The sequence below is a fragment of the Ursus maritimus genome, unplaced genomic scaffold (genome assembly GCF_017311325.1).
Source record: "Ursus maritimus isolate PB19 unplaced genomic scaffold, ASM1731132v1 scaffold_25, whole genome shotgun sequence".
NCBI classification, from domain to species: Eukaryota; Metazoa; Chordata; class Mammalia; order Carnivora; family Ursidae; genus Ursus; species Ursus maritimus.
Genome location: NW_024425008.1, coordinates 523708 through 549160, shown reverse-complemented (window position 1 = coordinate 549160; position 25453 = coordinate 523708). Strand labels below are relative to the sequence as shown.

At 61.7% G+C, this 25453-nt stretch overlaps 1 protein-coding gene across 4 annotated transcripts; it reads right to left on the bottom strand.

Annotated features, from left to right (window-relative positions):
- Positions 1–755: 755 nt before the first annotated feature.
- On the bottom strand, positions 756–25453 carry AHNAK2 (AHNAK nucleoprotein 2). 4 transcript variants are annotated; one of them, XM_040641314.1, is made up of 8 exons: positions 22828–23390; positions 16124–16182; positions 15913–16011; positions 15217–15324; positions 14243–14384; positions 13747–13931; positions 5057–13591; positions 756–4552 (listed from the first exon to the last, which is right to left on the bottom strand). In XM_040641314.1, exons 4-8 carry the CDS (start codon positions 15229–15231, stop codon positions 1058–1060), a joined length of 12372 nt encoding a protein of 4123 aa, XP_040497248.1. In that variant the 5' UTR covers positions 15232–15324; positions 15913–16011; positions 16124–16182; positions 22828–23390; the 3' UTR covers positions 756–1057. The 4 variants fall into 4 exon arrangements, with proteins under 4 accessions (XP_040497248.1, XP_040497246.1, XP_040497245.1 ...); XM_040641312.1 differs by lacking the exon at positions 22828–23390 and adding an exon at positions 25350–25453 and having other exon boundaries at positions 756–13591; XM_040641311.1 differs by having other exon boundaries at positions 756–13591.

Sequence of the window (25453 nt, the reverse complement as noted above, 5' to 3'; positions counted from 1 at the left end):
ATTTGCTCCCAGGTGCTGCTTGGGAGGAGGGGAGGGAAGCCCCCCGAGGCGGGCCCCCATCATGGCCAAGGACGTCTGCCCTGCTCTGTCCCTGCACGGTCTTCCTACACGCACGACACACGGTGCCGTGTGTCCCTGACAGCGTGGCCTCCCTCTGAGCTCCCGGCTTGCGCCTTCTTCTGGCTGCCGGCTTGGAGAAGCATCTGACGTACCCACGACAGGTGAGGGGCCACACTAAGATCCACCCCGACCTCTCCTCTAGGGCAACCTGGGAGAGATTAGTTCTGGGAGTGCGTGGGGGGAGCGCGAGCGGGAAGAAAAAGACCTCGCAGCCGGTGCCGTAGGGGACAGCTCGTCCTTTATTGTCCATGGGGGGTTCCGCCGGCAGCCTGGCTGCAGCGGGCACAGTGGGGGCACGGGGACCACGCGGGGGGCTGTGTGGGCATGGGACGGTGCAGACCTCTGCCGGCTCACCCACTGCCAGCTGCCACGGGGCAAGCCGGGTCGGCCGCCACACTCAGTCGTGTGTGCCCCGTCCACACCAAGCATCCCCAAGCTTGCCTCGCGGAGACATTCGACAAAGGAGCGCGATCCTTACAAGTGAGCGGCGTTGGGGTTTCTGGGAATGCACCGGACTCTGCCTGGAATCTAGGGAAACGATAATAGGCATAGATAATCATCGTGGTGGCTTGATCCACTCACGCCTTAATCATCCTCTTTGAGAGTATGACGGCTTGCTGGCATCACATGGCAGGTCTCTGGAGCCCTCACCCCAGCAGCGTGTACAGCACCCCTACCCTGGGCAGCCCCTGGCGCCTGGGCCATCGGGCTCCTCCTGGCTTCCGCAGCTTGGCCCCACGTCGGAAGGGCCGTGCGGCGGGGGGCGGTTGGTGGCATGCGCCTGGTCCTGGGAGCAGGGTGGATGCGTGGACGCCGGCGTGGTTGGCGTGGTCGGGATGGGAGCTCCGTGCAGCCGGGGTTCTGCCACAGGACTTCGCGTGGGCGTCTGTCCTCGAGGAACAGTCACCCCTTCCCGGCCCTCACCCCTCCCTGGCCCTCATTCGGTGGCGGGCCCAGGCGCACACTGCTGGCTGCCCGCTCCATCCGGCTCCAGCAGGATCAGCTCGGTTCTTGCCGCGGAGGCCACCATGGTCCCAGAGCCCTGCCTGGCGCCCGCGGCCTCTGCTGCCTCCCCTACTCCCGTCTCTTCGGGGAAGAAGCTTTCTCGCGCATCATAGAAGGCACCTGCCTCGTCTTGGAGGTTTTGCTCGGCCAGACCCGCCTCCTCTTCAGCACTTTTGGTTTTCTTGGTAGGCGAGGAGGAGAACCCCAACTTGGGAAATCGGAACCAGCCCCCCTTCTCTTGTGAGGGAGGCGGCCGCGCCTCCGGCTGGGTCTGCACAGGAGCCGGTCTCTGGGGATCGGCTTGGGAATCGGCACCTGTCTCGGAGACTGAGGAAGAAAACCCGATGCTCGGGAGCCAAAACCGGAACAGACCAGAGGACCTTTTACCTTCCGGCTTTGCTTTGGGAGCTCGGTCCTCCTCTGCCTCCTGGCCCTCTTCCGGCGGGAATTCGAGAATTTCCGGGGGCTCTTCATCAGAACAGCTGTCTGCACGCCCGTGGCCAGGGTGAGAGCGAAGTTCAGGTGAACACGCTGGCAGTCCCGGCACGTCTACACTGGGACAGATAATTTCAAAAGGCTCTCCAGTGTCAGGCTGGAGGTCTCCAGAAACGGGGTCTGCTCCTGGGACGGCCGGTTCCGGAGCCTCTCGCAGGTGCTCCCCTGGCCCACAGTCTGCAGTCACCACGTGCACCTGTGCCCGAGTGGGGGGCTCTGAGACCCTCCCCTTTAGCAAGGAAAACCCATAAGAAGGTGTTTGGGTCTCTGATGCGGGGACCTCTGACTCCCGCACGATCTGGGTGGGAAACGCCTCAGGTCCTGAGAGCTCAGTATACACGGCTGTCACGGTGCTGTGCACGGCCACCTGGCGGCTCGCTGCCTCTGCGCCCTGAATGTGCACCCTGACCTTACAAATGGGGGCAGCTTCTGAGGAGAGGCCGAGGGCCGCGGCGGCCTTCGGGATGCTGGTGCCCCGTCCGCCAGGGCTTCGTTCGAGCAGGGCTGTGTCAGGACCGCTGTGCAGGCAGGAGAGCTCTCTCACGCTGGGCACGAAGACGTCAGCCTCCGAGCCGGAGGCCGGGAAGCTGAACCTTGGTACCTTTAACTTGGGGAACTGGACACGTAGCACAGAGTCTTCCCAGACTTGACCTACATTGACCACGGAAACCTGGGATGGCATATCCGTACTGGAAGCCCTCAGTCTGAGAGGGCCCTCAGGCTGGGAAGGCGGCTCCTCTGCGCCCTCAGGCCCCCTGACCAGGCCCTGGCCTGCTGGTCCGGGAAGAGGGGGCTCGCTTGCTTCTCCTGGAGGGGTGCAGGGCTCTGCAAGTGTCCCGTGCAGCTGGAGGGGCAGGGAGCCTGCGCCTGGCCGGACCCTGACCTCGGAAGCCGATAGCCCCACAGCAGGGACGTGAAGGTCAAGATTCCTCCGAAGAACATCCGCGTAGGAAGAAGCCAGGCTGCCTGCTGCATCTGCACCAGCCTCCGGGGGCTGCAGGGACCTAGCAGCGTCCCCCTCTGACGCAGGTGCGCAGGCCTCCGGACTCTGCACCACCGTCGGTGCCTGTCCTTCCCCTGGCACACCGGCGGCCAGCAGGGGTCTCTGAGCCCCCGGCGCTGCAGACCCTGCCCGCTCCTTGGGGGGGCGTCTGAAGCTGGGCAGGCGGAGTGAGGGCATCCGAAACCAGCTCTCCCTGGAGCCTGCCGGCGCTGCTCCCGCGGCTGCATCCCGCCCTGGGCTCCCCACCGTCGGGGATGGCTGGAGGGGGTCTTCCGCCGAGGGCGCCGTCACCTCCCCACAAAGCTGGCTTGTTGAGCCATCCCCGAGCCCGTGCTCTTGGGTGCCGTCTCCGAGAGACAGGCCGTGTTTGGAAAGAGGAAGGTCACCTGCAGACAGGCTCACCTCCACCGCGACATCCCCGGGCCTGAGGTCAGGTTTGACAAAGCCCGAGCTGGGAATGGGGGCCTCTGGGAGGTCGACGTTCACATCCGCTCCTGGGGGGCCTGCTGCTGCGCCAGCACCCCCAACACTGCCCTTACCACTGGCCATGTCTGTAGAGCCAGAGAGGGCCAGGCCTGGGTCTCCCCGTGGCAGGCAGGCCCCTTCTGTGGAAGCCGTCATTCCGGGAGGTGTGACCTTCAGCAGGGCGAGGGCTGGCGATGTGACCGCTCCTGCCCCTCCCTCCTTCTCAAGAGACACATCCCCACCAGCTTCTGCTGGTGGAACGTGACCCCCAGGAGGGCCCAGAGCACCTGCATCGACAACCTGGCTGTGTCCAGGATCTGCTTTGGACTCTGCCCCCTTCTTCGGGGACCACCTGAAAGACGGAAGCTTGAGCCTCGGTGCTTTGACTGGACTGCCTTTCCCCTTGCGGCCCACACCTTCACCTGGGGCTTCTGTGGGAGGCCCTGCTGACATCCCCGCGGTGCATGCCTGTGCCTCCGCCACCTTGGACACAGAGACACCTGCAGGTGGCAGCTGACCGCCTAGCACTGGGAACACCGCGGCTTCCTCCGCGGAGGAGTCCGGTCCCTGCACAGAAAGCGGAGGAGACGTGGGGAGCGCACACTCGGCAGCTCCAGGCTCCATCACTCCAGCGGTTGATTTGGGGAGTGACAGCTGGAACTTTGGTCGATGAAATTTAGGAAAAGTCACGCGGCCATAAGATTCGGGAAATACAGTGTCCATGGGGCCTGTGTGACCATCAGGCTGGGACAGTAGAATGCTCTCACTGGAGGGCAGGTCGTCTGCACCTGCTGTGCTGGGAAGCTGAGCATCCACCCGGGGCCCAGACGGGGTTTCACAAGGAAGCTCGGGGGGGACGGGGCCTCTGGAGACAGTCACTTGGTATTTTGTAAGTGTGACACCATCGCAAGGACTGAGGCTGGAGGATTCCACATGGGGACCACTGAGCCAGCCCAGCCTGGACACATGCATGGAAGGCTCCACCGAAGCCACAGGTGGCCCCCGGGGTCCCCCAAGCCCTGACTCTAAGGGCGAGGTGGAGGACCTTGCAGGCGAGGAGATGTCGGTTTCCTCTGCAGAGGATACAAAGCCTTTAGCTGATTTCCCCGGTGGAGAGAAGACTTTGGGCAATTTAAAATGGGATTTCTTGCTTTTGCTTTTTTCCCCACCTTTTACAGTTGACAAAGCCACATCGCCTTCCATACGGAGGGCATGCTGTTCACTGCCAGGGACGATTTGATCTCTGGAGCCTGGGGGTGAAGTAAGATCAATATCATTATCACCTCCACCAAGCGGAGAAGACAGCTCAGAAGGACGGCTAGTAGAAGGGCCAGAGGAAGAGACACTAATTGTAGAAATTTTGAATATCCTCCCTTTGGAAAATTCTTTCACCTCCTCACAAGAGTCACCAACAAGCTGGGTGCCTTGGACCTGGGCGTCGACCTCCACTCTGGGCATGGACACCTCAGCCTGTACTTTGGGCAGGGACGCGTCCACCGAGGCCTCCAAGGTCTTGCTCGGCGCCGACGTGCCGAAGGACGGCATCTTGAACTTGGGCATCTTGAACTTGCTGTCTCTGGCGGCCACCTCCTTGTCTCCCAGGGACAGGTCAGCCTCCAGCTTGGCGCCGGGCACCTGGGCGTCCACCTCCACGCTGGGCAGGGACACCTCCACGTCGGGGGCGCTCACCTCCCCTTTGGCGCCCTTCAGCTCCAGTTTGGGCCCCTTGACGTCCACCTGGGGGGCCTTGAAGTCCACTTTGGGCATTTTGATGCTGGGCATCTGCACCTTGGGCAGGTGCCCTTTGAGTCCGGCTCCGGCCGAGGGCTCCTGGAGCTCCGCCTCGGGCACTTGGCCCTCAGGGAGCTTCAGGCCCACCGCGGCCGTCTTGACGTCTAGGTCGGCAGATGGCAGCTCAATGGTCACGTCACTGGTCTTGGCCTCGGCCGCTATGGAGGGCACGGACACCTCAGCCTGTACTTTGGGCAGGGACGCGTCCACCGAGGCCTCCAAGGTCTTGCTCGGCGCCGACGTGCCGAAGGACGGCATCTTGAACTTGGGCATCTTGAACTTGCTGTCTCTGGCGGCCACCTCCTTGTCTCCCAGGGACAGGTCAGCCTCCAGCTTGGCGCCGGGCACCTGGGCGTCCACCTCCACGCTGGGCAGGGACACCTCCACGTCGGGGGCGCTCACCTCCCCTTTGGCGCCCTTCAGCTCCAGTTTGGGCCCCTTGACGTCCACCTGGGGGGCCTTGAAGTCCACTTTGGGCATTTTGATGCTGGGCATCTGCACCTTGGGCAGGTGCCCTTTGAGTCCGGCTCCGGCCGAGGGCTCCTGGAGCTCCGCCTCGGGCACTTGGCCCTCAGGGAGCTTCAGGCCCACCGCGGCCGTCTTGACGTCTAGGTCGGCAGATGGCAGCTCAATGGTCACGTCACTGGTCTTGGCCTCGGCCGCTATGGAGGGCACGGACACCTCAGCCTGTACTTTGGGCAGGGACGCGTCCACCGAGGCCTCCAAGGTCTTGCTCGGCGCCGACGTGCCGAAGGACGGCATCTTGAACTTGGGCATCTTGAACTTGCTGTCTCTGGCGGCCACCTCCTTGTCTCCCAGGGACAGGTCAGCCTCCAGCTTGGCGCCGGGCACCTGGGCGTCCACCTCCACGCTGGGCAGGGACACCTCCACGTCGGGGGCGCTCACCTCCCCTTTGGCGCCCTTCAGCTCCAGTTTGGGCCCCTTGACGTCCACCTGGGGGGCCTTGAAGTCCACTTTGGGCATTTTGATGCTGGGCATCTGCACCTTGGGCAGGTGCCCTTTGAGTCCGGCTCCGGCCGAGGGCTCCTGGAGCTCCGCCTCGGGCACTTGGCCCTCAGGGAGCTTCAGGCCCACCGCGGCCGTCTTGACGTCTAGGTCGGCAGATGGCAGCTCAATGGTCACGTCACTGGTCTTGGCCTCGGCCGCTATGGAGGGCACGGACACCTCAGCCTGTACTTTGGGCAGGGACGCGTCCACCGAGGCCTCCAAGGTCTTGCTCGGCGCCGACGTGCCGAAGGACGGCATCTTGAACTTGGGCATCTTGAACTTGCTGTCTCTGGCGGCCACCTCCTTGTCTCCCAGGGACAGGTCAGCCTCCAGCTTGGCGCCGGGCACCTGGGCGTCCACCTCCACGCTGGGCAGGGACACCTCCACGTCGGGGGCGCTCACCTCCCCTTTGGCGCCCTTCAGCTCCAGTTTGGGCCCCTTGACGTCCACCTGGGGGGCCTTGAAGTCCACTTTGGGCATTTTGATGCTGGGCATCTGCACCTTGGGCAGGTGCCCTTTGAGTCCGGCTCCGGCCGAGGGCTCCTGGAGCTCCGCCTCGGGCACTTGGCCCTCAGGGAGCTTCAGGCCCACCGCGGCCGTCTTGACGTCTAGGTCGGCAGATGGCAGCTCAATGGTCACGTCACTGGTCTTGGCCTCGGCCGCTATGGAGGGCACGGACACCTCAGCCTGTACTTTGGGCAGGGACGCGTCCACCGAGGCCTCCAAGGTCTTGCTCGGCGCCGACGTGCCGAAGGACGGCATCTTGAACTTGGGCATCTTGAACTTGCTGTCTCTGGCGGCCACCTCCTTGTCTCCCAGGGACAGGTCAGCCTCCAGCTTGGCGCCGGGCACCTGGGCGTCCACCTCCACGCTGGGCAGGGACACCTCCACGTCGGGGGCGCTCACCTCCCCTTTGGCGCCCTTCAGCTCCAGTTTGGGCCCCTTGACGTCCACCTGGGGGGCCTTGAAGTCCACTTTGGGCATTTTGATGCTGGGCATCTGCACCTTGGGCAGGTGCCCTTTGAGTCCGGCTCCGGCCGAGGGCTCCTGGAGCTCCGCCTCGGGCACTTGGCCCTCAGGGAGCTTCAGGCCCACCGCGGCCGTCTTGACGTCTAGGTCGGCAGATGGCAGCTCAATGGTCACGTCACTGGTCTTGGCCTCGGCCGCTATGGAGGGCACGGACACCTCAGCCTGTACTTTGGGCAGGGACGCGTCCACCGAGGCCTCCAAGGTCTTGCTCGGCGCCGACGTGCCGAAGGACGGCATCTTGAACTTGGGCATCTTGAACTTGCTGTCTCTGGCGGCCACCTCCTTGTCTCCCAGGGACAGGTCAGCCTCCAGCTTGGCGCCGGGCACCTGGGCGTCCACCTCCACGCTGGGCAGGGACACCTCCACGTCGGGGGCGCTCACCTCCCCTTTGGCGCCCTTCAGCTCCAGTTTGGGCCCCTTGACGTCCACCTGGGGGGCCTTGAAGTCCACTTTGGGCATTTTGATGCTGGGCATCTGCACCTTGGGCAGGTGCCCTTTGAGTCCGGCTCCGGCCGAGGGCTCCTGGAGCTCCGCCTCGGGCACTTGGCCCTCAGGGAGCTTCAGGCCCACCGCGGCCGTCTTGACGTCTAGGTCGGCAGATGGCAGCTCAATGGTCACGTCACTGGTCTTGGCCTCGGCCGCTATGGAGGGCACGGACACCTCAGCCTGTACTTTGGGCAGGGACGCGTCCACCGAGGCCTCCAAGGTCTTGCTCGGCGCCGACGTGCCGAAGGACGGCATCTTGAACTTGGGCATCTTGAACTTGCTGTCTCTGGCGGCCACCTCCTTGTCTCCCAGGGACAGGTCAGCCTCCAGCTTGGCGCCGGGCACCTGGGCGTCCACCTCCACGCTGGGCAGGGACACCTCCACGTCGGGGGCGCTCACCTCCCCTTTGGCGCCCTTCAGCTCCAGTTTGGGCCCCTTGACGTCCACCTGGGGGGCCTTGAAGTCCACTTTGGGCATTTTGATGCTGGGCATCTGCACCTTGGGCAGGTGCCCTTTGAGTCCGGCTCCGGCCGAGGGCTCCTGGAGCTCCGCCTCGGGCACTTGGCCCTCAGGGAGCTTCAGGCCCACCGCGGCCGTCTTGACGTCTAGGTCGGCAGATGGCAGCTCAATGGTCACGTCACTGGTCTTGGCCTCGGCCGCTATGGAGGGCACGGACACCTCAGCCTGTACTTTGGGCAGGGACGCGTCCACCGAGGCCTCCAAGGTCTTGCTCGGCGCCGACGTGCCGAAGGACGGCATCTTGAACTTGGGCATCTTGAACTTGCTGTCTCTGGCGGCCACCTCCTTGTCTCCCAGGGACAGGTCAGCCTCCAGCTTGGCGCCGGGCACCTGGGCGTCCACCTCCACGCTGGGCAGGGACACCTCCACGTCGGGGGCGCTCACCTCCCCTTTGGCGCCCTTCAGCTCCAGTTTGGGCCCCTTGACGTCCACCTGGGGGGCCTTGAAGTCCACTTTGGGCATTTTGATGCTGGGCATCTGCACCTTGGGCAGGTGCCCTTTGAGTCCGGCTCCGGCCGAGGGCTCCTGGAGCTCCGCCTCGGGCACTTGGCCCTCAGGGAGCTTCAGGCCCACCGCGGCCGTCTTGACGTCTAGGTCGGCAGATGGCAGCTCAATGGTCACGTCACTGGTCTTGGCCTCGGCCGCTATGGAGGGCACGGACACCTCAGCCTGTACTTTGGGCAGGGACGCGTCCACCGAGGCCTCCAAGGTCTTGCTCGGCGCCGACGTGCCGAAGGACGGCATCTTGAACTTGGGCATCTTGAACTTGCTGTCTCTGGCGGCCACCTCCTTGTCTCCCAGGGACAGGTCAGCCTCCAGCTTGGCGCCGGGCACCTGGGCGTCCACCTCCACGCTGGGCAGGGACACCTCCACGTCGGGGGCGCTCACCTCCCCTTTGGCGCCCTTCAGCTCCAGTTTGGGCCCCTTGACGTCCACCTGGGGGGCCTTGAAGTCCACTTTGGGCATTTTGATGCTGGGCATCTGCACCTTGGGCAGGTGCCCTTTGAGTCCGGCTCCGGCCGAGGGCTCCTGGAGCTCCGCCTCGGGCACTTGGCCCTCAGGGAGCTTCAGGCCCACCGCGGCCGTCTTGACGTCTAGGTCGGCAGATGGCAGCTCAATGGTCACGTCACTGGTCTTGGCCTCGGCCGCTATGGAGGGCACGGACACCTCAGCCTGTACTTTGGGCAGGGACGCGTCCACCGAGGCCTCCAAGGTCTTGCTCGGCGCCGACGTGCCGAAGGACGGCATCTTGAACTTGGGCATCTTGAACTTGCTGTCTCTGGCGGCCACCTCCTTGTCTCCCAGGGACAGGTCAGCCTCCAGCTTGGCGCCGGGCACCTGGGCGTCCACCTCCACGCTGGGCAGGGACACCTCCACGTCGGGGGCGCTCACCTCCCCTTTGGCGCCCTTCAGCTCCAGTTTGGGCCCCTTGACGTCCACCTGGGGGGCCTTGAAGTCCACTTTGGGCATTTTGATGCTGGGCATCTGCACCTTGGGCAGGTGCCCTTTGAGTCCGGCTCCGGCCGAGGGCTCCTGGAGCTCCGCCTCGGGCACTTGGCCCTCAGGGAGCTTCAGGCCCACCGCGGCCGTCTTGACGTCTAGGTCGGCAGATGGCAGCTCAATGGTCACGTCACTGGTCTTGGCCTCGGCCGCTATGGAGGGCACGGACACCTCAGCCTGTACTTTGGGCAGGGACGCGTCCACCGAGGCCTCCAAGGTCTTGCTCGGCGCCGACGTGCCGAAGGACGGCATCTTGAACTTGGGCATCTTGAACTTGCTGTCTCTGGCGGCCACCTCCTTGTCTCCCAGGGACAGGTCAGCCTCCAGCTTGGCGCCGGGCACCTGGGCGTCCACCTCCACGCTGGGCAGGGACACCTCCACGTCGGGGGCGCTCACCTCCCCTTTGGCGCCCTTCAGCTCCAGTTTGGGCCCCTTGACGTCCACCTGGGGGGCCTTGAAGTCCACTTTGGGCATTTTGATGCTGGGCATCTGCACCTTGGGCAGGTGCCCTTTGAGTCCGGCTCCGGCCGAGGGCTCCTGGAGCTCCGCCTCGGGCACTTGGCCCTCAGGGAGCTTCAGGCCCACCGCGGCCGTCTTGACGTCTAGGTCGGCAGATGGCAGCTCAATGGTCACGTCACTGGTCTTGGCCTCGGCCGCTATGGAGGGCACGGACACCTCAGCCTGTACTTTGGGCAGGGACGCGTCCACCGAGGCCTCCAAGGTCTTGCTCGGCGCCGACGTGCCGAAGGACGGCATCTTGAACTTGGGCATCTTGAACTTGCTGTCTCTGGCGGCCACCTCCTTGTCTCCCAGGGACAGGTCAGCCTCCAGCTTGGCGCCGGGCACCTGGGCGTCCACCTCCACGCTGGGCAGGGACACCTCCACGTCGGGGGCGCTCACCTCCCCTTTGGCGCCCTTCAGCTCCAGTTTGGGCCCCTTGACGTCCACCTGGGGGGCCTTGAAGTCCACTTTGGGCATTTTGATGCTGGGCATCTGCACCTTGGGCAGGTGCCCTTTGAGTCCGGCTCCGGCCGAGGGCTCCTGGAGCTCCGCCTCGGGCACTTGGCCCTCAGGGAGCTTCAGGCCCACCGCGGCCGTCTTGACGTCTAGGTCGGCAGATGGCAGCTCAATGGTCACGTCACTGGTCTTGGCCTCGGCCGCTATGGAGGGCACGGACACCTCAGCCTGTACTTTGGGCAGGGACGCGTCCACCGAGGCCTCCAAGGTCTTGCTCGGCGCCGACGTGCCGAAGGACGGCATCTTGAACTTGGGCATCTTGAACTTGCTGTCTCTGGCGGCCACCTCCTTGTCTCCCAGGGACAGGTCAGCCTCCAGCTTGGCGCCGGGCACCTGGACGTCCACCTCCACGCTGGGCAGGGACACCTCCACGTCGGGGGTGCTCACCTCCCCTTTGGCGCCCTTCAGCTCCAGTTTGGGCCCCTTGACGTCCACCTGGGGGGCCTTGAAGTCCACTTTGGGCATTTTGATGCTGGGCATCTGCACCTTGGGCAGGTGCCCTTTGAGTCCGGCTCCGGCCGAGGGCTCCTGGAGCTCCGCCTCGGGCACTTGGCCCTCAGGGAGCTTCAGGCCCACCGCGGCCGTCTTGACGTCTAGGTCGGCAGATGGCAGCTCAATGGTCACGTCACTGGTCTTGGCCTCGGCCGCTATGGAGGGCACGGACACCTCATCAGCCTGTATGGGCAGGGACGCGTCCACCGAGGCCTCCAAGGTCTTGCTCGGCGCCGACGTGCCGAAGGACGGCATCTTGAACTTGGGCATCTTGAACTTGCTGTCTCTGGCGGCCACCTCCTTGTCTTCCAGGGACAGGTCAGCCTCCAGTTTGGCGCCGGGCACCTGGGCGTCCACCTCCACGCTGGGCAGGGACACCTCCACGTCGGGGGCGCTCACCTCCCCTTTGGCGCCCTTCAGCTCCAGTTTGGGCCCCTTGACGTCCACCTGGGGGGCCTTGAAGTCCACTTTGGGCATTTTGATGCTGGGCATCTGCACCTTGGGCAGGTGCCCTTTGAGTCCGGCTCCGGCCGAGGGCTCCTGGAGCTCCGCCTCGGGCACTTGGCCCTCAGGGAGCTTCAGGCCCACCGCGGCCGTCTTGACGTCTAGGTCGGCAGATGGCAGCTCAATGGTCACGTCACTGGTCTTGGCCTCGGCCGCTATGGAGGGCACGGACACCTCAGCCTGTACTTTGGGCAGGGACGCGTCCACCGAGGCCTCCAAGGTCTTGCTCGGCGCCGACGTGCCGAAGGACGGCATCTTGAACTTGGGCATCTTGAACTTGCTGTCTCTGGCGGCCACCTCCTTGTCTCCCAGGGACAGGTCAGCCTCCAGCTTGGCGCCGGGCACCTGGGCGTCCACCTCCACGCTGGGCAGGGACACCTCCACGTCGGGGGCGCTCACCTCCCCTTTGGCGCCCTTCAGCTCCAGTTTGGGCCCCTTGACGTCCACCTGGGGGCCCTTGATGTCCACCTGGGGGGCCTTGATGTCCACCTTGGGCATCTTGAGGCTGGGCATCTGCACTTTGGGCAGCTGGCCCTTGATCTTGACCCCTTCTGCTTTGCCCTTCAGCCCGGGCACAGCCACCTCTCCCTCGGGGAGGGACACCTCCAGCTCTCCCCCGGGGAGCTCGACGTCAGCAGTGGGCAGTTGGACGGCGCCCTCTGGGGCTGGCACCTCTCCTCCCAGGGAGGGCAGCGTGGCCTCGGCTGCCAGCTTGGGCAGGGACACGTCCACGGATGCTCCCAAATCCTTGCTCGGCGCCGACACGCCGAAGGACGGCATCTTGAACTTGGGCATCTTGAACTTGCTGTCTCTGGCGGCCACCTCCTTGTCTCCCAGGGACAGGTCTCCTTGCTCTCTCTGAGTCTCCCGCGTTTGTTCCTCTGTTGCAGGCAGATATCCCCCTGTCGTGTCTAGTTTGCTTTTCTCCTCTTCCCTTATTGTTTGTCTGTCCTCTGTCTGCTGGTCTAGCGCTGTTGTTGTTCCTCCTTTTTTTTGTTCCACGTCTTGTGTGTGTTTTCCCCCAACAGCCTTCATGTCCTTTTTGGGAGACCACCCGAATGAGGGAATGTTGAACTTAAGCATTGTCCTCCTTTCGTCCCTCCCTCCTTTGTCCTTGTCCCCATCTTTTTTGTCTCCTTCCCCGTGAGCTGTCTCTGTTCCTTCCGCTCCTCCGTCTTCCCGTGCTGGGAGGGGCACTGAGGGCCCCCTGGGTTCTGCTGGCCCTTGTTCCCCCTCCTCCACAGTGTGGGTCTCCTCGGCAATGGCCTCTCCGTGCCTGTCCCCCTGTGCCAGCGCTGCTATGCCTCCTTCTGTGTCTTGCTTTTTTTCTTTGGAAAATTTAAACTTGGGTGTTTTTAAATTGGGGATTTGGATTTGGAATTGGGGTTGGCGGCCCTGTGCATCTCCTTTGCCTTGCAGAGCCGATCTGGCAATCCCCATTTCTATGTCCTGGGCCGCCTGTCTGTCGCCCTCCCCACCTTGTGGGGCTGAGCCCACGCCAGGCTTCCATTTTGACCTGGTGTCCTCCTGGTCCTTAGTCTCCTTTGCTTTTTTTTGGCGTCCGGACGCCATGCTGGCCCCTTCCCCCAGGGCTCCTGGGCTGGGGGTACCAGGCTCTGTGAGGTGCTCTGCCCTCAGAGCCGGTGTCCCCTCCTCCACCGCTGCCATCCTGTCCTCTGTCCCGCTGTGCACGGTGGCCTCGTTGGCCTCTTGGGTGTCCTCCCGGGGTCCGGCCTCCTCTACGATCCCAGCCTGGAGTGCTCCACCTTGGACCCCTCTGCTCGGTTGCCCCTCCTGCGTCGGACCCTTCCCTGAGCCCACCCTGAATCTCAGGCCCAGGAACCTCGTCCTTCGCTGGCCGTCTGGTGCTGCCTTCTGGTCCTGCTCCTGTGCGGGGAGTGGGGCCTCCGTGTCTGTGCTTGTGGGGGACACGTCGGGCCCATCTCCCCGCCCGTAGGCCTCTGAGGAGCTGTGTGACCGCCGCGGTCCCGGCCTGCGCTTGCTCGTTATTGACTGGAATTTGGGCCAGGACAGCCTCTCCTTCTGGGGCCGCCTGCCTCTGCCCTCCCTGGGCTTGGTGAGCAGTTTCTCTTGGTCTCCACTCCCTTCCAGGGTCTGTGTGGGGGTCTCCGTGGAGCCATCAGCCCCATCTTCGTCCTGAAGTACAAGGAGAGTGAACTTGCAGGTGCTGGTACGAGACAGCTGAGCCCCGGGCTCGGAGACAGAAGAGCGTGTGGTGGGAGCCCCCCTCAGCCTCAGCCCTGGGCGGGGGGAGCTCAGCGGGGCCCAGCCTCCTGGCTGTGGTGCCTTACCTGCTTCTCACTGCCCTTCGGGCCACGCCGAGCCCCGCTGGAGGGACCCTCCTCATCCTCTGTGGCAGGACGTTTCCGCTTGACTTGGAACTGAACCTTGTAAGGCTCCGAGTACTGGAGAATCTTGAGAGCGTCTTCATATTTTATGTTGTCAAAGAAGATGGTTGCACTGAGCAGCTGGTCCCCTGGACAGGAACAGAGCGGCCCTCAGCGTTCGTTCCCCTGGTCTCGCCAGGACTCGGAGACAGGCAGCTACGGGATGGAGGAGAGAGGCCCGCGGCCTGGGGGCCCAGCCCCACCCCCCAGGAGCCCTACGTGGGAAGGGGGCCACCCCGCTGCCCTGGCCAGAATACCCAGCACAGCCGCTGTCCCAGCCTGGAAGTGGCCGAGCAGTCTCAGCAGAGGCGTCCTGAGCACTAGGGCCCGTTTTCCTCTAGCTTCCCCCCACCGTCCGTGATGGAGGCCCCGGGGGCCCCAGGGAGGGCGGTCATGGCACCTTCTCTCAGGCTGAAGAGCTTGGCAGCCGTGGAGTCTTTCAGCACTTGCTTCACAAAGATGCCCTGGTCTCCGCCACCCGTGACACTGTAGCCGCTGGCTCCAGCTTCCACCTCGGTCGTCAGCGTCGCCTCTGTGGCCTCCTGCACGGACCACAGCAGAAGCACATCAGGGCCGTGGAGAGCTTCTGCCTATGCCCCGGTGGGCATCAGTGCTTGGGGCCTACCTCCCCTGAGCACGGGGACCCCAGAGTCCTGCCCATCAGCCAGGAGACACGGGGCAAGCCTAGGAGCCCCCAGCCAGGGCCCGGGCTCTCGAATCCAGGCTTCGGAGGAAGCCAGCCGCCAGCCACCTCCTGGGGGAGCGGCCTCCTCTTATCCCCACCCCCATCTGCCAGCCCTCGGAGCAGCTGTCTAGCCCAACGGGCTCCGATGGCAAAGAGGAGGGGCTTCTGCTCGTGGGGTGGCCGAAGCCTGTTCACTCTTCACACACGCTCCAAGCGCCCATGGCTGCCAAGGCGGTGGGTGTTCAAACGGAGGAGGGTCGTGAGTGCCAAGGGTAACACAGCAGACGTATGGCCAGCCTGACTCAGACGCTTCGGGCCCAGCCGAGCCGTGGGCGAGAGGACAGTCTGCCTCGGGGCAGTGCACCCTCCTCACCGGGCGCCCCCAGAATCCAGCACCTTCCATGGTTTGTGCAAGAAGCAGGCAGCAGCTTCACCCGTGGCCGGGCCGAGAACACGGAGGTCTGTGTGCCTGGGTCTCCCTGGCCGGGCGTCTGGGCTCCGACGTCTCAGCTGAAGCCCAGACCAGCCTCTGGAGCCCCCGCCTGGACCAGGCCTGATGAGGGCAACAAGCAGGCCCTTCCCGAGCCTCCTTGCCCCTCTCCTTGCTCCAACCCAGCCCTCCCCCCCGCCCCGGCTGGGGTCATTGCAGAGAGCCTACCTCCCGGACCCTCAGGCACCTCCACACCCACCTGAGGACGACTCATCCTGGAGAATGTCCGTGAGTCCCCCGAATCTCGCTTCCACCAAGATCTCCGTCCCCCAGAGCCCGAGGAAGCCCGCCGCCTCGGTGTGTCCTCCTGCAGCCACAGATGCCAGAGGTCACGCATCTGCCCCGCCCCGGACACCGGAGGGACTCAGGAGACCGGGAGGCCCCAGAGCAGTGCTGTGTGCTGTCAGAGCGGATGTCTTGGCTGGAGGGGGTGACTCTTGGCCCTGGTGCTTCCTGACAGGGCCCAGCCCCGGGCCCCACACCCACACCCAGGGCAGACCCCCCAGGAACTGGGGTTTTGTGTGGAGGGTAAGAAGGAAACACAGCAAGAACGAGTCTTTTAGGAAATACGCCAGCTGCCAGGCCCTCCCCCGGGCCCTCTCCAGAGACAGCACGGGGACACACACATCCAGAGCACGGGGGCTCTTTCTGCATGCACACCGGCATACGCCATCCCGCAGCATCTGGACCACTGAAGGGGGGTCCTGGGGGCCGGAGGACTCCGAGAGGATGGAGGGACGGGCGTAACTGCGGCCCAGTGGGCAGCAGGGCAGGGCCGCGTGGCTGCACAGATGGGTGGGAGTTGCCCACACAAGGTGATGAAGGAGACGTAGCCACCTGTGGCCCCACACCTGCACCTCCCCTCAGCCTGTGGGTCTCTGGGCAGCAGGCTTACCGGGACTCCAAAGCTGGCAGCCTCGGTGGCGTATTCATACACGGGTGAGGACCCCTGTGGCCGTGGCCGAATGATCTCGTCCACGGGCCCTTCGGTCACCTGGCAGGAGAGAAAAATCAGGTAGCCCTCAGCCGGCTGGGCTCTGCACAGGCCCAGGAAAGGCTGGGGGCCGTGTGAGGGGGGCAAGCCTCCTTCCCGGGGCCTCACTTACAGAGGGGTCCTCTTCCGTTTCTGCATCCAGCTCCTCAGGTTGCAGTTGCCGGCCAGACACTGCGAAGAGAGAAGCTGAGTCAGTGCAGCCCTGCAGGTGGGGAGACCAGATGGCGGCCCTGGGCGGGGGGGTTGCCCAGGCTAGTCCATGCACTGTTGGTGCCCGCATCACCCCATCCTGGACACTGGGTCTGAAAGCACATGCGGAGGGGAAGCGGTGACGTCAGGTCAGACGCAGTGAGCCCGCACGAGGGGCACTCAGGCCAAGTAGCCTTCACAGATTTCGTCTAAGAACATCACTAAACAAACACAGAGAAACACCAACCACAGCCCCGAGGGGGCCAGAATCCAGCCTCGCTGCAGTATCTGACCGATAGTGTCCAGCATTCAGCTGAAGTTACGTGACACCCAGAGAAACAGGAGCATCTGGCCCATACCAGGGAACAAAGCAACTCGCGGAAACTCTGAGCGTCCGCAGACGTGGGACTGAGCACAGACAGACAACTACTACACACGGAAAATACCGTGGCTCAGCGAAGAGACGGTGTTCTAGGGAACCAGAGATTGTAAATTTCTATTGAAATGTTTAAAACATACTACAGCGGCTCACGAGCTGATGTGACACACCACGAGAAAGAATCGAGAAGCCTGTAAATTAATAGAAATGGACCAATTTGGAGAACAGAGGAAAAAAGATTTAAGAAAGTGTCCGTGCCTATGAGGTGCGCGGGACCACGTTTGGCCCAGCCGCACGTGAGCGGCCTGAGTCTCAGGAGGAGAGAAAGGGGGGGGGGTGGAGAAAGGCGGCTGGAAGCCATCTGTAGACGCGCGAGGACACAGCCATCGCAGCAGGATAAACACACAGAGGTCCGGACCCGACACATCACCACCCACACGATGAAGACAGAACATTTTGAAAGCAACAAGAGAACCCTGAGCCGCACAGGGCGGGACGGCACGGTCAGCACCTGGCGCCCCGGGAGCCAGGAGCGGGTGCACAGACGTGCTCTCGGTGCTGACGGAGAAACGTCGGGAAGCTAGACTTCCACGTCTGGCAAAGCATCTTTCAAAAATAAAGACAGACGAAGACATCTGCAAATGAGCAAAGCCCGGGAGAATCCACTGCTGGCGTGTCTGCCTCTCCAGCCCAGGCGCGGGAGAAAAGACACGGACGTGGGACACCAATTCGAGTCTGCGGGAGGAGCGGAGAATGCGGAAAACGCAACATCTGCGGCGAGTATGAGAGGCTATAAATATACTTTTTCCCTCTGTCCATGTCTTCACTTCTTTGAAAGACACGAGGTTGTAGGAAACAGGGGTTGGCAAACTTTTCTTGTAGGAGGCCAGACAGTGAATAGTCTAGGCTTTGCAGGCCACGTGAGCTGTGGCAGAGGAGCGGCCGCGGCCACAGCCACGCAAAGGAGCCACATGACCGTTGCAACAGCTCTAACTCCCAAAACAAGCAGCGGGTGGGGTTCAGTGCCCAGGCCCATCCTTCCACCCACAGGGAAGTCAGCCCACGGCGGACTCACCGGGATTAGCACCTACAGAGATGCAATCCGTATGTGACGATCGCGGTGGCAGCGGGGGGTGGGGGGGCACAGACGTCGCATGGAAGTTTCCGAGCGGGCACAGGTGTGGACCCTAAGTAGGCTCTGGGGTGATGGGAAGGTCCCAGGACTGCACTGTGACGATGGCTGCACAACTCCATAAAGCTACTCGAAATGACTGAATTGTACATTCACGATGGGTGGGTTTTATGGTATATAAGTTATCCCTCCATTGAGAAAATGGAAATTAATGGCACAAAACAAAAGTAATAAAATGTAAAGTTTACCATGTGTAGAAGTGAAGCACCGACGACTACAGTTTGGAGGGTGGGGTTGCGAGAATGCAAGTTACCACAAAGTGCTGAAGTTCTTCCGTTCTACGTGAGGCAGTGAACCGCGATGGCTACCGGACACAGAGCATAAGCCACAGAGCAGCCACTGAAGAAGATGCAGAGCTAATAAGCCAACAGTGTAAATGAGATGGAATCCTAAAAATACATTATCTAGAGATACCTACAATTCGTGTGTGTGTGTGTATACATATATATAGAATGTATATTCCTGAGTAATTACATCTGTGCGAATGTACTAACTAATCCTGAAACGTGGTAAGGAAGGAGGGAGAGAGGGGCAAGGGTAAAATAGAAAGCCATTAGCAAGATGGTGGGATTTCAACCAGCCACGTTGACAATTGCATTAACTATAAAGGGACTTAAAATTCCAATCAAAAGGTAGAGATTTCAGGGGCGCCTGGGTGGCACAGCGGTTGAGCATCTGCCTTCGGCTCAGGGCGTGATCCCGGCGTTATGGGATCGAGCCCCACATCAGGCTCTTCTGCTGTGAGCCTGCTTCTTCCTCTCCCACTCCCCCTGCTTGTGTTCCCTCTCTCGCTGGCTGTCTCTATCTCTGTCAAGTAAATAAATAAAATCTTTAAAAAAAAAAAAAAAAGGTAGAGATTTCAGAGGAGATTTAAAGAGGCAAGACCTATCCATATGCCGTTTCCAAGAAATGGACTACAAATGTAAAGATATAGGCAGCTTAACAGTGAAAGGAAAGAAAATATACCGCGCGCACCGACTACCCTAACATTTCATAATGATACGGGGGATGGGGGCGCGTCGGGCTCCGCACGGAATACAGTCTCCTTGAGATTCTCTGTGCCTCTCCTGCGCCCCTCCCCACTGTGCACCCTCTCTTGCAATCCCAAATAAATAAATAACTCTTTTTAAAAAGGCACTAATCCATCCAAAAAAAATAATAACATTATGTTAACATTAGGCACTATAAACTTACGTCTGCCTACACCTGATAACAGAGGTTACAAACAGGGAAGAGAAAAGTGGTCTCAGTGACAGGACACTTAAATCCACATTTATGACAGGAGATCTTAACTCTCCTCTGGGCACAAAATAGGACAGGTAAGAACAGGTGAACCACCTGTGAACCAGTGGGAGCAAACCAGTGAGAGCCCTCCACCTGCTGACAGCAGAACACACGTTCCTCCTATGTGCACATGGGACATTCACCAAGATAGACTACGTGTCTCAGTGAGTTTAGGAAAAAGGGGGGGCGCCTGGGGGGCACAGTCAGCTGAGCGTGTGACTCTCAGTTTCAGCTCAGGTCATGATCTCAGCTCCGTGCTCAGCGGGGAGTCTGCTTAAGATTCTCTCTCTCCCTCTGCCCCCACCCCCGTTCATGCACTCTCTCTCTTTCTCTCGAAAATAAATGAATCTTTTGAAGGAATAAAATAAATAAAATGTTTCAGTGAGCTTAAGACAATTTAAGTCATGCTAGGTGTTTTCTCTGATGCCTAGCGGAACCAAGACAGTATGACATAAATACAACAGATCAATGAAACAGAATAGAAAGTCCGGATAGCCCCGCACTTCTTGTGGTCGATTGATTTTTGACAAAGCAGCCAAGTTATTTCAATAGAAAAATCATAGCCTTTTCAACAATGGTGCTGGGACAACTGCCTATGTGTTTGGAAAACAAAAACAAAACAAAACCCTGGACTCTTACCTCACATCACACAGAAAAAGGGATTCAAAGTGAATCACAAAGCTAAATGTGAAACCTGAGACTATAAACCTTCCAGAAGAAAACAGAGGGGACATTCTGTACCACCCTGGGGAAGCCACGTTTTCTCAGACAGGACACCAAAGGTTTGACTCACAAAAGAAAATGCGATAAATTACATTTCATCATAATTTAGTACTTCCGGTCTTGAAAGGCATTCTTAAGAAAAAGCAATGCATAGATCGGACAAAGGGTTTGTATCCAGATCGACTCTGACAATCCAAAGATAAAGACCAAACCAAACCAAACCCACCACAATTAAATATGGGCAAAACATTTGAAAGAATATCTGTCCAGAAGATACCCTGACGTCCACAAGGAAAGACGGACAACTTCCTCAGCCAGCAGAAACTGCAGACGAAACCAACAGAACAGAACAAAGATCCGAGAACCAAACTCACGCCAGGAAATAGATGCAAAACGCTGGGAAAGAGATGCTCTTTTCAGTTACTCGTGTGGGTCCGTTGGCTCTCCATGTGAAAAATATCGATCTCAACCCTATGCCAGCCACAGAAAGTATTAACTTCATGGGGATTGTAGGTTTAACAACAAAGCTTCCCGAAGATAAACAGAAATGACTTTGGGGTGGGGCAGCAATTCCCAGCCCCAAACCGAAGGTGCTAGGCCTACAGGATATGGCGGAGAACTGGTCTGCGTGCACAAGAAGTGCTTCCGTCCATCAGGACGGGGTTGAGGGAGTCAGCAGTCAGGCCGTGGGCTGGGCAAGGAGTTGCAACCCACTTAGCAAACCAAAGCCTCCTACCCGGAATGTACGAAGAATTCTTGCAAACCAAAAGGAAAAGACAAACCACCCAACAGAAAAAAATGGGCAAGACAGGGGCCTGTGGCAGTCGGTGGGGCCTCCGACTTCTTTCAGCTCAGGTCGCGCTCTCAGGGCCCTGGGATCGAGCCCTGTGTCGGGCTGCAAACCCAGTGTGCAATCTGCTTAAGATCTCTCTCTCTCCCTGCCCTCCCCGCCCACTCGCACGCTGTCTCTCGCTCTCGCTCTCTCATAAATAAATCTTTAAAAAGAAAAGAAAAATGGGCAAGAAAACCTTGGAAAGGCAACTCACAAAAGAAGGCACGTACGGTCAATTAACGTCCGACCGTCACTCAGCGTGCTCGGTCACCGGGACAAGGCCAGTGAGAAGCCCACGCAGAGACCGCTCCACTCCCACAGGAATGGCAGAAACGAACGGAGTGACCTCCCGGCGTGCTGTCCAGCCTGGGCAGCGACTGGAACAGCCGTCCTGAGACAGGTATGGGGTGACCTGGCACGATCACTTTGGAAAAGAGCCTGGCAGCATCTACTAGTCTAACCGTTCTACTCTACGGCCCGCAGCTCCCAATCCAAGGGTGTGCCCCACAAAAACGCACTCCCCAAAATTCACGTGCAGAAATGCCCACCTTGGGACGCCTGGGGGGCTCAGTCATGAAGCGTCTGCCTTCGGCTCAGGTCATGATCCCGGGGTCCTGGGACCGAGCCCCGCATCGGGCTCCCTGCTCAGTGGGAGTCTGCTTCTCCCTCTCCCTCTGCCGCTCCCCCTGCTTGTGCTCTCTTGCTCTCTCTCTCTCCCTCTCTGTCAAATTTGTACAATTTATACTCTTTTTCAAGAAAGAGTTTTTAAAAATTCTCCATGGAATGGAAATGAGGAAATGATAAACTTCATGCCAGTAAGTTTGAGCATTCAGACGAACTGGTCGGACCTGTAGGGAAGCACAGGGCCAAGGCCGCACGAGGAGAAGCAGACTCTCTCCATAGTTCTGTCCTGATCTAACAACCAAATCCCCATTCACCGCCTTTCCGCAAACACGACTCCAGCCCGACCCCCTGGAACGGAGCCATGTATTCCACAAAGACACGGCAGCGATGGACACCAGCTCCGGCATGCAGGCCCAGCTTGGGGACACGTTCTCTGCAGAGGCCCACGCTGCTGGTGACGAGGGGACACAAGCCCCGCCCACCACAGCCAGCAGGGTGCCGCGTGGGAGGGGTGAGTCCCTGCCCCACGGGGTGGGCACCCAGCCCGGGGGACGGGGCAGGTTCCTGTCCCTGCGGAGCAGATGGGGGAGGCCCAGTCCCCGCATTAGTGTGGCTTTGGCGACTGCTGTCTGGCCAAGTTGCTGTGTGACCCCGAGCAAGCCCGTCCCTTCTCTGGGCCTCCATTTCCTTGTGGACGTCTGAGGGCTGCTGTGTCCCCCTGGAAGCAGGGAGATTGCCAAGGTGGGGACCAGAGAGTGGGGAGCAAGTCCCTGCCTCTGATTCCGGGCCTCGCCTCTTCTCCACGGAGCCAGCTCCCCTGCATAGCAGCTAAGGGCAATGACAGCTGACTGCACCCTATTTCCTCAGTTTCCCTCCAAGTCTGCCCAGGCCCATACCGCCAGCCCAAGGTGGGTATGCTGTGTGTAAGCAGTGAGAAGTGAGAGCCCGGGCTGGAGGAGGGGAAGCAACTTGCCCAAGATGGCTCGCCTTGGGGGGCAGGGTGCGGGGGGGGGGAGAGGGCTGAGTCCAAAAGAGGTGGTGCCCAGACAGCCCTGCACCAGGAACAGCAGTGGGGGCGGCTCAGAGGAGGGTCTGGTCTGGGGTGGGGCTGAGGGCTCAGGAGCCCCACCCAGCAGAGGGGCTTGGGGAGGGCTGCCAATCTTCCCCGGCCCGCCCAGAAACCCAGCCGCCCTGGCCTCGCTGCCAGCCGCAGCCATTCCAGTGAGTCAGACGAGAAAACAAGAGCGGTGACCGCCCTCTCCCGGCAGGCAGGCGTGTCCCCAGAGAGGCTGCGGGGCGGAGCCGACAGGCCGGGGAAGGGGACCCCAGGCAGGGCCTCCGTACTGGGGAGGGGGCGCACCCCGGTGGAAGGCTCCCGGAGCGGGACAGGGACCGCCGGCCCTGGGAAGCTGCACCCCCAAGTCTACTCCAGGGGCGTCTCGTGGGCGTCGAGGGCCGCGGCAAAGGTGTCAACAGCGTGGAGGCGGGGGCACACCCCGCACTGGGAACCTGAGCCGCGGAGCCCAGCGGGCCCTGCTCCAGCCGGCCAGCCCCCCCACGGCCCCCACGCATGGCTACAGGCCCCACACCCACCGCAGGGCCAAGAGCAGGCTCCAGGAGGGGGCTGAATCAGAGGCACAGGCTTGCTCCCCACTGTCTGTTCCCTGAGGCCGCACCGCTAGGACGGTGCCAGGCTGTGGTTTTAAGCTCTCAGTGCCTCTGCGCCCCCTCAGGCCGAACCGCCGGAGGGCCAGCGCCTGGCCCGGGGACACGCAAACAGGAAGGAGGAAATCCTGCCTGCCTGCCTGCCTGCCTGCCACGGGGCAGAGCTGCCAGGAGCCTGCCAGCCTCGGACCTGCACGCCGGTATCCCCCAGAGCATCTTCCTACCAGCTCCCAAGACCCAAGGGCCCCCTAGCCGTGAGTGCAGGGGCAACCCGGCCCCCTGCCCACTGTGGACCCACAGGCAAGTTCCGGGCAGTCCAGCTCAGCAGTCATGCCGAATAATGACCGATAATAAGGTCACCAAAGGCCCCCTTCCCAGGGGAGGGCGAGGAGGTGACAGGCTGAGCCCGGCCCAACGGTTCTGGCTGCTGGTCCTGTGCCTCCGCAGATGCCCTTCCCACTCCTCGCCCTGGGTCAGCCCTAACCCTAACCCCCACGGCTTCAGACACCACTGCAGCACCCGCCTCCCGCCGGGGCTGGCACCAGGGCTCGGGCCCTACACACTCCAGGGAGGTGCACCCAAGCCCTTCGGGTGAGGGGTGAGGGTCCATGCTCCACAGGCAGTAGAACAGCTTCACTCCAGAGAATACTGGAATATTCTGGGGCAGGGTCTCAAGGAGGTGTGTCTGGAGAGCGGCCAGAGCCGAGGCAAGGTGGTATGCTGACTGGGGGACCAGGTGGAGGGGGGTGCAGAAAGTGGGGCACTTGCCCAGGATGCCTTCCCTACACTCAGCTCGCCCATGGGGCTCCAGACCGAGCTGGGGACTCACCTACCAGGCCCTGGCCAGAGTAGGGCCACCTGCGGGTGGGGCAAGTTTGCTTAAACAAAACCCAAGTTTGCATGGACACAGGCTGCCCTCCAAGGGGGCCAGGTATAGTGGGCGCATTTGCATGTCGCCAGGGCAATGGTGGGCCTGGCAGACTATGAGATGGCAGGGAAGACAGCTGCAAACGGGGGCCCGGGCCCCTCCCTGGAACGCCAGCGCACAGTGCGGGGCGAGCCCCCCCACCCTGCCGCCCAGGGAGCTGTGGGGACGGGAGCCCCTGGGGCAGGCCCCCCAGTGCCCACACAGGCACACAGCACGCTCAGACCTCGCCCCATCCTGGAACCTCACGAGGAAAGCGCTGGGCTCTGGTGACGGATCATGAGACCTTCAGACTTCCCAAAGCAACAACCACAGGCAGCAAGGGCCTGCCCCCCTCCCCGCCCCTCTTCCCGGCTTCTCAAGGTAACTCTGCTGCTTGGGGAGGCCAGCCCGGCTCCTGCTCTGCCCCAGAGGCCCTAGCCTGGCTGCCTAGGTCTGGAGGGGAGCGTTGTCACCCCCCCCACACACCCACTCCCTGCAACCAGAACACGTTCACATCACCCTGCATCACTCCCAGATGCCCAGCTGGCCCACAGCTGCCTGGGTCCAGGCTCCTGCCCCCCCAGCCCTGGCACTTCTCACCTGCGCCTTCTGTTGCCGACTCACAGACCCAGCATGGCCACCCTGCTGTTGCTTCCTCTCTGTCCCCAAGCACTCAGAGCCCGGCATACAGTAGGTGCATAATAAGTGCTAGTGCAGAGAGCAGAGTGGGAAAGGAAGCGAAGGAGCAGGGCAGATCTCCTGGAAAGGGGCAAGCCACACCCAGCCTGAGGGTGCCACCGAGCTGTGGGACCGGGAGGGCAGTGGGGGACCCAGCACATCTCCTTCTGTACCTGGAGAAACTGAGGCAGGCATGCCAGCCTACCAACTCCAGAGGGCCTAGCAGCCAAAAGGAAAGTCCCCACACTCCTGCCCATCCCAGAGGCACCAGGGGGCCTGAGCCTGTTTCTCTGAGCTGAAAAGCCAGCACCCTAGACGTCCTGCCCACCTGTCACCTGTCACCTGCCACCTGCAGTGAGCCTGGGCTTGCTGGAAGCACCGTCCCCAAACTCCGAGGGCCCTCAATGCACCAAACAAGGACCGTGGGCATCCCCTGAGGAAACCTGCCCAGCCACACGGTCCAACCTCAGGGATCTGCCTGCCCTGGGACTGCAATGGCTGTGCTGGTGCCCTCGACCACCATGAACTGAAAGGCCTGTCCCTCCAACATGGCTCGGGCAGAGGCAGGCCAGAGGGTTGGGGAGATGACAGCCCTGCTTGACCCCCACCCTGAGCCCCCCACCTGGCCCCCATAGGCCTACTGGGTGGTGAGGTGGGCAGGCACCCAAGGGCTGAACCCGGGAAGGGGGCTGGCGGCTGGGGGCTGGGGGCAGGGCGCAGGGGGCTGGGGGCAGGGGACTGGGAGTAGGGCGCTGCGGACAGAAGGCAGGGGGCTTCAGGCTGGGAGCTGGGGGCTGGGGGCTGGAGGCAGGGGGCAGGGGGCTGCAGGCAGGAGCACGTACAGAGGATAGCCGCAGTGGCTTACCCAGGTCGATGTCCTCCCACCTTGCCCAGAAGTGAAGATCCCAGCTGAGCTCCCTCCGGCTGCCCTCCTGGGTCCCTCCCCTCCACAGCCCTCGCTCCACTGCC

What these genes read in the sequence shown, in the direction of transcription:
- AHNAK2 (XM_040641312.1), bottom strand. An exon ending in GCTCTTCAGCCTGAGAGAAG is followed by an intron (nt 13,932 to 14,242) that starts GTGCCATGACCG and finishes GTTCCTGTCCAG; the next exon opens with GGGACCAGCTGCTCAGTGCA. An exon ending in CGAAGGGCAGTGAGAAGCAG is followed by an intron (nt 13,592 to 13,746) that starts GTAAGGCACCAC and finishes CTTGTACTTCAG; the next exon opens with GACGAAGATGGGGCTGATGG.